The sequence below is a fragment of the Drosophila nasuta genome, chromosome 2L (genome assembly GCF_023558535.2).
Source record: "Drosophila nasuta strain 15112-1781.00 chromosome 2L, ASM2355853v1, whole genome shotgun sequence".
NCBI lineage: Eukaryota > Metazoa > Arthropoda > Insecta > Diptera > Drosophilidae > Drosophila > Drosophila nasuta.
This window is the reverse complement of record NC_083455.1, coordinates 27,470,769-27,483,900: the sequence shown is the minus strand read 5'-3', so window position 1 is coordinate 27,483,900 and position 13,132 is coordinate 27,470,769. Positions and strand designations below refer to the sequence as shown.

General features: G+C 42.1%; 1 protein-coding gene and 1 long non-coding RNA gene across 2 annotated transcripts in view; one reads left to right on the top strand and one right to left on the bottom strand.

The window, feature by feature from the left end:
• Window positions 1-13,132, bottom strand: part of LOC132788629 (uncharacterized) — a 74,563-nt gene that overhangs the window by 15,912 nt on the left and 45,519 nt on the right. The window lies entirely within an intron of this gene.
• On the top strand, window positions 5,007-9,422 carry LOC132798198 (uncharacterized). The gene is made up of 5 exons (XM_060809965.1): window positions 5,007-5,971; window positions 7,370-7,748; window positions 7,814-8,434; window positions 8,577-8,917; window positions 8,984-9,422. Exons 1-5 carry the CDS (start codon window positions 5,072-5,074, stop codon window positions 9,176-9,178), a joined length of 2,436 nt encoding a protein of 811 aa, XP_060665948.1. The 5' UTR covers window positions 5,007-5,071; the 3' UTR covers window positions 9,179-9,422.

The window sequence follows — 13,132 nt, the reverse complement described above, 5'->3', positions numbered from 1 at the left end:
TGTCTAAGCAACGTGTGATTTTCTATTCTTCTTTAATTAACGTTGAAACTATTCTCATATATGTACATAGTATAGACATATTAAGAAACTAATTTATGTTTCATACTATTCCTATATACAACACACATTTTGACACAAATAATAGTTTCATGAAAAATCCTGTTCTTATATAGTATAGATATATTATGAAACTGATAATATTCTTATATTTAACATAGATTATGAAACTAAGTTTAGTTGCATACTATTCTCATATTATGAATCTAATAAAAGTTTCAAATAAAATACTTTTCTTTTATAAAAAAGACATTTTATAAAACGAATTTTAGTTCCAAACAAAATGGAACCTCGAAAAATTTAACTATTTCTCTTCGGCAACTAATGAAACAATCTTTAATGCTTTACTTAATTAACTTGAAACTATTATTGTATGCTATAGACATATTATGAAACCAATAATAGTTCCACACAAAATATAACATACCAAATATTCTGTGAAGAATTGAACTACTTTTTTTTGGCAACTAATGAGCGCGCATTAATAAGATTATTTAATCATTATTAATCTTGTTAAGCAACGTGAGATTTCTCTATTTGTCTTTAATTAACTCAAAACTATTCTCTATAGTATAGACATCTTATGAAAAAAAATATTCTTTTATGGAACTATTATTTATTTCATAGTTTCATAATATGTCTATACTAATACTATGAAATAAATAATAGTTTTTTTTAAAATAGTTAGAAACAGTAAAGAATATTATGAAACCAATAATAGTTCCACACAAAATATAACATACCAAATATTCTGTGAAGAATTGAACTACTTTTTTTTTTGGCAACTAATGAACGCGCATTAATAAGATTATTTAATCATTATTAATCTTGTTAAGCAACGTGAGATTTCTCTATTTGTCTTTAATTAACTCAAAACTATTCTCTATAGTATAGACATCTTATGAAAAAAAATATTCTTTTATGGAACTATTATTTATTTCATAGTTTCATAATATGTCTATACTAATACTATGAAATAAATAATAGTTTTTTTTAAAATAGTTAGAAACAGTAAAGAATTGAACTAGTTTCTATTTTGGCAACTAATGAGTTTGCTGTGAGATTTCGTTTAGATTCGTGCATTGCATAAGATTGTTTAATCAATCTTTAATGCCACTCAGCACACATTAGATTAATACTAAAATTTGTTAACATCGTTAGCACTCCATAACAGCAACAGCAACGGCAAAAGCAACAGCAGCAAGTTGTTTATAATCGTTAGTCGATTACTCGATTATAAATTGCACATTAAATTGCCAAGTGAATACAGAGACAGAGATCGCAAATGAAATATGTGTGGAATTCTCATTGTGTACTTGAGATCGATAAATCGATTATGAATAACAAGCACAACATTTGATTACTCCCCAAGTGCAGCAAGTTCACCTCGCGTCATGATCGATCGAATCGAATTGAATCGAATCAAATCATGCGTCAGTAGTTCAGAATTGATTTGGGTCGCTTTTCTCACTCCCAACCCCAACCCAAGTGCAGCAGCAGCATCCTTGGCACACTCGATCGCAGCTCAATTGTCGATTATTCACTGTCATGACGCATCGCAAAATCCAAAGAGTTGCTCTGCACTGCAAGTAGTTGCAATCGACAGATGGACAGACAGACGGACAGACAACTAGCAAATTACTTTACAAAATTGTAACATGCACAAATATGAACAAAGTCAGACAACTACAGACACAACTGCAATCCACCCGCCTCAAGCTGAAGCTGAAGCAGCTGGCCTCAGAGTCCACTGATGGTTGCAACTGCAACTGCAACGGCAGCAACTTGGCCAACACACACACTCGATGGCCAACTGTGGACTGTGGTTGCTCACCTCGCGCACATCTTGGATAGAGAGTGAGAGAGACACTTAAATGCTTAGACAAGAGCGTTACGTGCTACCCAAATAAAATCAAAAAGCATAAACAATTTATTTCTATAAACTGCAGTTCGAGTCTCAGCCTCAGTCTCAGTTTTAGACTTAGCCTCTGCTTCTCCTTGTGGCGCAGATTAAAGCCAACAAAATGACTTAACTTATAAGCAGCTCTTGGCATTTGCCAAGAGTCGTTGCCTCGTTGTTGTTATTGTTGTTGCTGCTGATGCCGCAACAAGTTCGTGTAATCAATGCAATTTAGTCGCCAGCCATGTCAGGAATGTGGTGCATAGGTCGAATGCGAAACACGTCTAAAGCCAACCAGCTAACGACTGACGTGTGAATAGACCGTCAGAATTGAGTTTTGCAATAGATCGACTTGAGATTGAAGATTGCACTAACCACGTCTATGAATACAACTACCGAGAATACAACCATGAATAGCGGGCATTCAGGCGTAAACTCCATTGCTCAAAGGTGTTCTAATGGTTGCCCAAATGAGCTTCCCCCCGAAATTCGAAATTCGAAACATGGAAGCACTTAGTTCGAGATATTACCAGTCAGATATCAATTAATTAGCCACTACCAACTATCTTAGTACACACAATGCTAGTTAGCTGCTTTCAGGTGAGCGGCAATCGAACAAGTTTCCACAGACTTAGTCAAGAATTTGACGAGCAATAGAAACTTGTTCGCCATTACACATGTTTCTACTTCTTTTTTTTTTGTGGATCGCAGACCTGTTCTTTTCTTTGCTATTCATGAATTTCTTTAATGCCCGCACATAAATAACACTTGCTCACCTCATCCTATAGAAATAGACGATTAAGTCACTACTTCGACTTCTTCACAAAGTCAACGCTTAAGGGGTTTAATTGGTCAGTTATTTACGGACTAATTTCCCAGTTGCATTAAGCTAAAAATCCCTCGCACATCACGCACATCAGTTGGCCCCATTTCGAGGCAACATTAAGAGAGCAATCTCGTATTGTCCGAGAGGTGTTACACCCATTTAAGACTCAAGGCGAAACCCTAAAACAAGGTTCTTCACAGCAAAAGTCGTCAATTGCTATTATGACCTTTTGTAGTCACCCAGCAGCTGTTTTCCCGCCACACAACTGACCTTAGCAAATCTGTAAAGCCAAGCTAAAAAGAGTTAACAGCTAAAGCTGAAGTTGAAGCTAATGCTATTAATAACTGGCCAGCGAATTTTGCACAGTGCATGCCCCAACCGAAGAAGCAAAGGAGGGAGTCAAGTGAAGGGGCGTCGACTTGAGATTTGATAGCCAAGCTGCAGCTCATTAAGCGACCAACGAACGGGCAACAGCTGGGGCTTACAACTCGATGCATCTACTTGCCACTTTGGGGCACTTTAAGCCGCACTTTGCAACGCCAGGGCAGGCAGGCAACGAGGCAAGCCAAACGAGCCAAGACGCGCGCGGCTGCAAATGAAAACAAAAGTGAAAAGGTCAGCAGCCAAGCAGGGAATCGACTCGAGCTCAAGAAGACGAGGAAGAAGCTGAGCCAACAGCAGGCAGACAAAGAAAATCCAAACTAAAACCAAAAATAAAAATGAAAACGAAACAGAAACTGAAGAAGAAACCTCAACAGCTCAGCCAACTGTGGCCGCCAAGCTCAAACGATTTGCCAGCGAATTTTACTCTTTTCTTTTGGGGTACTCCAGCTTTGTTGAACAACTCGAAATCAATTGCAAACTTGGCGGAAACTTGGGAGAGCTTATGTAGAGTGTTGAATGCACAATGTCACTGGAACTTTGTGATTTTTCAAAAGGAAGTTGTCGAAAGAAGTTAATAATAAATCTATACAATCGATTGCAATCTATAAAAAATAAATTAGTAAAAAGTAAAGTACAAAATTAATTTCTTTTACTTGTATTTACTAAATACTACACTTCAATTTAGCAATTTAAATGTTTCCCAAGTATGGTTGAGCTTACATCAGAATCTTCGCTACTAGAAACACATACTATAATATAATATATGGATATATAATCTGGTTGAGAATCTCACATTACAAATCTTCTTTACTTGAAACATATAATATGTAATTGAAAACAAGTAAAGTTGCTAAAAGGAAATCAACAGAGAAGAACCTCATCACTTCTTTCCACAATTCTACAAAATATTGTCAAAACAATCTCCGCACTTTAACGTTATTTTATTTCTCTATTTAACGCCATTTGATTTTATTCCCCCTACGATTGAATCTATCACTATTTGCCAACTTAATGTTTGCCAGAGTCCATTAAGCTGTTTATGAGCAAGTGTATCTAATAATTTCAGCTGGTTTTCTTGGCCAGCAAGTTGCGCATGCGCTCAGTTCAGCCTATAGACTTGGCCCAGAGGCAAAGGCAGAGGCAGAGGCGCAGCTGGAGTTGCAATTGGAGCCTCAACTTGACTCGTCCGATTGCCCAATGTGCGCACTTGTCTATTTTGCTGTTCATTTTAATCTTTCTAAACTATTGCCCAATGCTCCTTCTGGGGGCCAATCCAATACGTGATTATCTACTGCGGTTGCAATTGCTGTGGTTGCCTCAAGCAGTAGCCACTGCCGATGGGAAACTTCAAGTCACAAATTGCGGCAATTTGAAGAAGCTAAGCGCGCACTTTTGGTGGCTTTTATTATTGGTTAGTCACAGTCTTTGTTGCACTTAATGGGCTAGTTGGAAAATCAAGCGCGTAACTGAAGAAGCGACTAAAACCAAGTGCAAGTCGAGTGACAACTTTCAAATGGAAATGAAATATTGCCAGCAGCACTTTCATTTTTATTTCTACGGCATATTTGCAATTCGATTTCCTTTCCTTTCCCCAAATAAATCGAAATAAGAAAAAAAACATTCGCCAGGCAGGAGACGAACTCAAGAGTGACGACATCATCCTCAGCTCAGAGTTGAGCTGTTGATTTCGGACCGATTTTGCTCTGAGATCGGTCTGACATTAGCAAATGGCACTAGACAATAGCAATTACCTCCCCGCCCCGCTTCGAACCCCTCTTTTATCTGTTTGCCTTTGCTTATGTAATCTTTGCCAGCAGCCAGAGCAACAATTGACATTTGGCAGCAGCAGAAAAATAGCAAAAAAAAAAAATTAAACTGAATCAGCTGCCGAGCTGCAAGCGGAGATGAATAAACACAGTTCGCTTGAAGATGCCGCCGTCGCTCAGTCTAATGAGACAACAACAACAACAACAACAGTAACAACTACAAATGCTACTGCACTGCGTCGTCAGCCCACAAAATATCCACACGGTCTCAATATAACAGTTCAGACTGTGGACGATTCAACTGCCGATGATTACTCGCGTGCTTCGACATTGAGAAGCAACAGCAGCAACAATTCCTGCTGGACTGATACCCAAAAGTACCGCATCGGCATGCTCGGAAGTCCCGAGACACTTGCTGAGCTGCAAGTGCGACGCTACAAGTATCCGCTGACCGCCAACTATTATCTTAATCGTGCTGGCAACGGGTCGGGTGGACAAATGCAGGAGAAGCCCACGCCCTTGATGATGCTGGGCTTTGTGAAGCGCGCTTGTCGCTGGAAGTATCTGCGTTGGCCCATCATCTTTGTGGCCAGCGTGCTGCTCTTCTTCGGCCTGATCACCTACTGCCTCTGGCTACACGACGTCAGCGTTGCCCGAGCTCGTTTCCTGCAACGTCGCTACGAGGCAACTGTGGCCAGCAGCTCCTCGTCACCTACCGACTGGGACCCACTGACTGAAGAGGATGTCACCGAAAGAGAACGCGAAGGGGAAGCGAAAACGGAAACACTGCTGACCACGACCACAGAGAATGGCAACATGTTGCACGCATCCACGCGCCTCAAAGCCATCGACACGCACAGAGAACAGACCACATTAATGCCTGTGACCGAAGCGGACTCGGCGGACTTCGAGGGCGGCGACGAGGACTACGACGATGTGCTACTCCCCGCGGACAGCATTCGCTTCACCTCGGGACACCAAAACAGCTTCGGCGTGCCCATCGAACAGGACAAGCGCATGCTGCAGCTCCTCAAGGATGTGAGTAGAAAATACCAATTGCTCTTTTACTGCCTTGACTAATGCTTCATTCATTCATTCACAACTATGATCAATCATTCTTAGGAATTTCTATCAGCCGTCTAGAAACAGCAAGAACCTTAAGTAAGGAATTAGCTGAGGTGCAATACCCTGAAATTAAATTCTTCTTGACTTTTATATCGCATTATTTTCGTAACTTTTCGTCTTACTTGGAAAGCTTCTTGGATTAAATATACTTTCTTAATAATTTATACCTGTAATTCTTCTTGCCTTATGTAACGCTTGCTAATACTTAGTTGTCTATAAATTATCTTTCTATATGCATGTCTAAAAATATAGATACTGTCGCCTGCACATATTATTAAAACTCTAAAGCATCCAAAAGAAGCGTCCAAAAGATTCCCTTCTGAAATTCAAATCTTGATTAATTAGATTCAAAATAAATTTGCTAATCATTTCTCTAACTCTTCCTGAAAACAGTCAATTTCTATTCCACGTTCTACGTTCTTATGACACTAAATTTGTAATTAATGACATTCACAAAAAGACCTTGCTAACAATTTATCTCTTGTATTCTTCCGGATACGCTTGCAGTTTGCCATTTAAACATCAATGTTTACTACCTAGTTTGTGGTTAACCTTGCTAGAAAGAAAGGCAGAAGCATTTCTTTTAATCTAGTCTCTTGTGTCACAACTTAATTTTAGACCACTGAAGAACTTCTTGAAACGAAACAGTTAATTTACAATTCAAATTATTCATACCACATCTAATACTAAATTATTGATTAATATATTCAAACACAAAAGACTTTGCCAATAATTTACTTCTTGTTTTCTCAAGATGTTGTTAACCTTGCCAGAAAGAAAGGTAGAAGCATTTCTTTCAAACTAGACAATTTTGTCCCCACTTAATATTCAATCACTTAGCAATCTGAAAGAGACACTTAATTTACAATTCAAATTTCATATTCACCTTCTTACATAATAAGCTTCACAACAAGACTTTTGCTACTAATTTATTACTTGGTTTCTTCCTGATGTTTTTGCAGTCTGTCATTAATTGATTCTACTTTGTTGTTTATCACCATTCTAGAGAGAAAGGCAGAAACATTTCTTTTTAGTCTAATAACTTCCGTCTACACTTAATATTCAAACAACTTTAGAAACCTGATATTAAATTTCTCTATTAATTTCAATTGTTCATTGTTCTTTTGATGCGATATTCTTGATTATCAATTCACACATAAACAAACTAATAATTTAGCAACTGAATTCTTTTGGATAATGTGTCAGTTTTTAGTACAAGGTTGTTCTGGCCACACTCATTTCTTTCAGTCTTGTACTGAAATCTTTTCAACAAGAGTTTTCCTTTAATTGTTTTCCACACTCTTTTCACAGCTTCTGCCCAAGCCGCAGTCGACGCCCCCGGGGAACGTGCATCTGTTGACCCGCGTGTCTCCGACGCTGCCGCCGCCCTCGGGGGTCAGTGGCAGGCCAACGGAGGCGATGACCACGACCCCGTCGAGCAGCAACATTGGCAGTGTCGTCGGATGCATCTCCACAGCTCTGCCTATGTGTCGTGGCGTGCTCGACTATGATCTGACCTATGGCAGTGGGAACGGAGCACCGCGGGATGCCGCTGCAATGACTGCGTATGAACAGCTCATCAATGCCAACTGCTCGGCACGTGCTGTGGAGTTCATTTGCGCAGCCCTGGAGCCCGAGTGCCGTCCCTCGCACATTGGACAGCTGCCGCCGTGTAGGCGCATCTGCAAAGGTAACTCAAATTCAACCCAGTCTAAAGTCCGACGTTGTTAATCAAGCAATTCTTCATGCCTGCAGCCATATTGGAGGCCTGTTCGATTGCGATTGCCAACTCGGATCAGCTGAGCGAACTCTTCGACTGCAGCCAATATCCGGATGCCCACGAGACCCACAAGTGCGAGGATCCCACGCGCAGACGCGACTATTGCTACGGCAATGAGTTTCAGTGCCACGACGGCAGCTGCATTCCCCAGACCTGGCAGTGTGACAACATCAAGGATTGCGCCGGGGGCGAGGACGAGGATGAACAGTGTCTGGTATGTGAGCACGAGGAGTTTCGTTGCCGCTCCAACGAGAAGTGCATCTCGGAGCAGTTGCGCTGTGATCTCAACTACGACTGCTTCGATGCCAGCGACGAGGAGGATTGCGACAACTTTGGCTCTGGGGACAGCGAACCCTTCGACGAGGCGGAATTAAACGCCTTTCCCCGCATCTTCTCTTACGCTAGCTTCCTCTCGCCCAACGAGACCAACGAGAAGCTCTACACATACATCACAGCCACCACAGATGAAGAAGCTGGCACCGAGACCAAGTTCCAGCTTCATCAGGTGGCTGCCCCAGTCCCAGAAGCTGCTGCTGTTGTCGCTCCGGTGAATGCCAGCGCAGAGGAAATAGCTGCTGGCGGACCCAAAGGGTTTGGTAAGTGAAGGATCTAGGTCTTTGCCTCAGTTCAACTGACAACAAGCGGAGCTCTAATTTCTAATAATTTATCCTATTATAACTACAACAATAAGGACGAAACTTTATCTTCAAACATCATTATTTGTGTTCCCCTCCTTAGTGAACTTTCGGGACAGCAAAGAGATCATGATGACCAGCGATTCGGAAACCAAGTTCAAGTACTCATCGCAGCGCGCCAATCGCACTACAAGCAAGCTCAGCATTCCCACAGCCACCGCGCCTACTCGAAGTGCCAGTGCCATTCCCCCCTCGGCCCTGGCTCAGCAGCGAGAAAGGGAGCGACTGACCGATCAGCTAATCAGCAACACTGGCAGTCCCCCAAGCTCCACAACCAGCACCACAGACAGCTCACTCATAACAAGAGCGCCAGGACGTTGTCAACCCCACGAACTGCGCTGCGTGAGTGGCAAGTGCATCACTGTCGATCAGCTGTGCGACAAAGTGAGTTAAGAAACAAATCCCCTAAAGAAAAGTCCCTCAATTCAATCCCATTTTTAATCGCAACAGCAAGTGGACTGTCCCGATGCCGCCGACGAGATTATGTGCGTCTACAGAGAGCGACCCAGTGCAAGGCTGTCGACGACAACTCTGAAGGCAACCACAATCACCACAGCAGCCACAACAATGTTGCCACAAACAACGACAACGACGCGACGTGCAACGCGGCCAAATCCCAATCGAAGTCGAAAGCCCAAGTCTTAGGACAATGTACATTATTGTGGACTTCAAAATGAACGTATATTATTATTTATGTCTACTTGTATATCTCTCTTCTACTTCTTTGTATCTTTCGTATCTACGATCTATCTATATATGATATGTGTATGATAATTGGCTAGACCTTAAGTTGTTAGTAGATTGTTTGACTATTTTTATGTACCAACTGCAGACCGTAACCGGAATGTATAATATTTTTTGTGTGTATTTTAGCAATAATAAAGATAAGTTTTTGTAGTTAAAAACAAAAGTCAAAAGAGGAGATGGAGATGGAGAGAAAGAGAGACCTTAGCTACAATAATTGGTAGGTAGAAGTAGCTATTGTCTGACATCAATAGGTGAGTGACAACCTTGCCAGGAGCAGAGCTATTGTTTATTGAGGGTCTTTCTCTACGAATTCATTTCAAATCAAAGTGAAAAACAATTAAACTCTGCAGCGCATTACAATTTCACGGCGACCTTCGATTTATGAGTGCGAGTTGCGTCAACCCACGCACCGAAAGTCATTCAATTAACAGGCCCATTGTTATCGATATCGCATGGAGCCATTAGGAGCTCCCCTGACTGACTAACTGACTGACTGAATGCATTAGAGACATTCACCCACACGCACTCACTCACTCACTCACTCACTCGGTTGGTCTACAAAGTGAATAGAAGTGCAAGCCAATACAGGCACTCGAGTCGCATTCAACTCTCTCTGACACGACTGCAACACGGAAGACAGCAAACGACAAGGCACTTGTCCAATGAGCTCTCGGCCAGGCGAATGCAGATTAAATTGCAGTCACTCCAAGTCTCTTCCCCCGATTGCCTCCCCGTCGGTTGACTGAATGTTGACAGCAACTCAGACAACTCGAATGCAGCTCACAATTTCGCACAGGGGCTGTTCCAAAAAGCGTAATCTGAGCAGCAGCACGAGGCCCAGGCACATCCCAAGCTGAACCACAGAAGTTAAATGCATTTTGATTTCACCCCCAGGCACAAAAGCAACACACAAACATAGAAAAAAAGAAACCTTTTTTAGGGCTATTTTCTGATTGATTGGCATCAGAAATCCGCTTTTGGCATAACGCCAAATGCGATTTGATTGCTGTTGTCCTGTCGTCGTGTCGTCCCATCGTTTATGCTGTTTGCCCTGTCGTCCCTCTTTCTCTCTACACAATGACAATAACTATTAATATATGTTTTCAGCAATCCCTAATCCCAAACCTGATAACTTTCATGCGCAATTGCATCAGAAATTGCAACTGCGAAATGGGATAAAAAACTAAAACTTATTTTTGGGTGTTTTTTCCAGTTTTCGTAATTTTGGGTTTCGCTTGGCATTTGATACGTTTGACAGCTGTCGCTCGTCTAAATTTTCACCTTAATTAAGTGATATTAATCGTTTCATCTGCGTGCTGATTTCAGCTCTTTCTCTACAATTTTTCAGCGCCTTAAAAAAAGGGCGCACAGAGAGAAGGAAACAGAGGGAGGGAGGCGTTGAGCTACCTCCCCAAAATCTCACTTACAACCCGAAAGCGAAAGGAAAGCAACAGTCATTTTGTGGGCATTAAAAGCTTTTACAATTTCACTCGCCTTGTCGCAGGACCAAGCACAGTTTCAGTTTTCGCCCTTGTCAGTAGAGTGTAGTTGAGTGGTTCAGTGGTTGAGTGGGGCACACGCATAATTTTCATTTAGTACCCTTTTCTGGCCTGGCCTGAACCCTTACCAATATTGTTAATGGAGCCGATTGTAATGGACCATTTGGGGCGCCGCTTTATCCTAGTGCCGGGGCCATATGTGAGCATATGAAGGTGTTGTTATCTATGCCCAACCAGGCCATAAAATTAATGGAAAGAGCGCTGGCAGAAAGGACTGCTTCAACCCAAATCTAGTGACCTTTACTGTTCCCTATCGACAATATTCGGCAAACGGAATTTAAGGCTTTAATTCAACAAAGTTGACAGGGGACAGAAGTATTTGTTGTTCAAACTTATGCTTGCTCTCTTTTGGGTTACTTCAAGTTTAAATAAGGCATTGAATAGTCACTGATCTGACTCAATTTTTAAACTAAATTTAAGAAGAACTCACCGAAGTGAACCTAATTTATAAAGATGCTTAGATAGCACTTTTAGTCTTTAAAGAGATGAAAGTGCTTAGACTGGCATCTTGAGGTGAAGTAAACCAACATTAAGTACTCAGACTGACCTCAGAGCAAGCTTACTCTTCAAAAGTACAGCACTGGCTCAACTCGTCACCTTGAGCAGGGAAACTCAACCCTCAAGTTCACAGTTGACCCGTCAATCAAGCAGCAACATTATTGAATCGAATTCCTAGCGACTGCTATCAGACAACCTCAACTCTTGAGCTGCCACCCTTGGCTGACCTTTTTCGATACAATATATCCTTTAAGACGCTGTCCCGTCGTGTGCTCTAAATACGTACCCGTAATTACGTGTTCATAGTTACGCTTGATCGTTTTTAAATTGCGATCGGCGTACTTCCGCCCAAGGACAGAGAACCCGATCTAAAAGTGGATTTAAAAGGGCGCTGGCAATGTCGGCACTTCAAGAAGTTGACATAATTATGCCAGCAGGACCAGAACTGCGTCTAAAGAGTCATTCATTCGAGGGATCGGAGAAGGAGCAGACAACCCTTAAGGCTGCACCCTTTTGTTGCTGTCTTAGGCCCCGGGGTGCTCTTAATGATGATACTGACGATACACTTATCGCATTCCTTAGCGACAGTTGTTACACCAAGGAAATGGGCGTGACACCGCCCCACTGAGATTTGCATAGTCGCAGCGGCGACTCAAGTACAGTTTTGTGGGCCATTAAAGAGCCCATGAATCGGAGAAAATCATTAGGTGCATTTTCCAATTGATTTCACGCGCTAACCGCAAGGAAAAACGACTGGCAAAAACACAACACAACATCAACACAGACAAAATCAATAAGCAGCAAAAGGCAGACCCAATAATCAAAATCGAAGGGAAACCGGCAACCGCAAGCAGAGATTGTCAAATGTGTAGCCATACCCAAAAACTAAGACCCTATCTCAGAGGCAGACGCAGACGGACTGGAATGGACAGACAGTCAATTGTTTCATTGTGAGCAGCTTGTCACGTCGTCAGGCAGCATCAGCAACAGAAGCTGAGCTGAGTTGCGTTGCGTTGTCGTGTCTCCTCCTGTCGCATTGTTGCAAAATTGATGAGGCGCAATAGATGCGGAATGTGCCGCTGGCTCAGCTGAGTCCCTCTCTCTCTCCCTCTCTCTCTGTCCCTTGTTTCTTTGCATCCCTGGCCAGGGATTGCGGCAAAGAAATGAAGCAAAATCGACACACACACAAAGTGAAAATTGCTTTTGGGCAGCATCTTTTTACGCCTGATTGCAGCTCAAAAGTGTTTTCGACTGCCACGCAACACACACTTCAGTGGGTATGTGTTGTGTGTGTGTGTGTGTTTTTGAGTGTGTGTGATTTGACAGGCTGCCCACACTCAAAGACAATGGCAAAAGTACAGCGCATTCAGAGCTCACTCCGCCTGACGCAATGCAAACAAGCCAAACAACGAAAAAAAGTCCGAGCTGAATGATTTACGAGTGCTTTACAACCACTGTAAGCAGCAGATAGTTGGATAGTTGGCTAGAGTTGGTCAACAGGATAATGGCAGGCAACAGGATGTGTTCTCGCTCGTTGCTGATTTGCATAAATGCTCATTAAATCATTGCTAACTGGCCGAATCTGTCCGTCTGTCCGTATTTCTACCTTGTTGTTGCGACTTCAAGTTGTTTTCATCCAGTTTCGAACATAGTTTTTTACCTGACCTCGCTCCCGCTTCCTCCCCTCTATAGATAGTTGTTACAACAACAACTATTTGTTTTTTGAATGTCAAGTTCAAAATGATTTACCGACTTTTTAGCTGCTTGTCGTTTGCCCCCCGCCCGGCCTGACTCC

What these genes read in the sequence shown, in the direction of transcription:
- LOC132798198 (XM_060809965.1), top strand. Translation starts at nt 5,072, where the DNA reads ATGAATAAACACAGTTCGCTTGAAGATGCCGCCGTCGCTCAGTCTAAT. An exon ending in TGCTGCAGCTCCTCAAGGAT is followed by an intron (nt 5,972 to 7,369) that starts GTGAGTAGAAAA and finishes CTCTTTTCACAG; the next exon opens with CTTCTGCCCAAGCCGCAGTC. An exon ending in TCGATCAGCTGTGCGACAAA is followed by an intron (nt 8,918 to 8,983) that starts GTGAGTTAAGAA and finishes TAATCGCAACAG; the next exon opens with CAAGTGGACTGTCCCGATGC.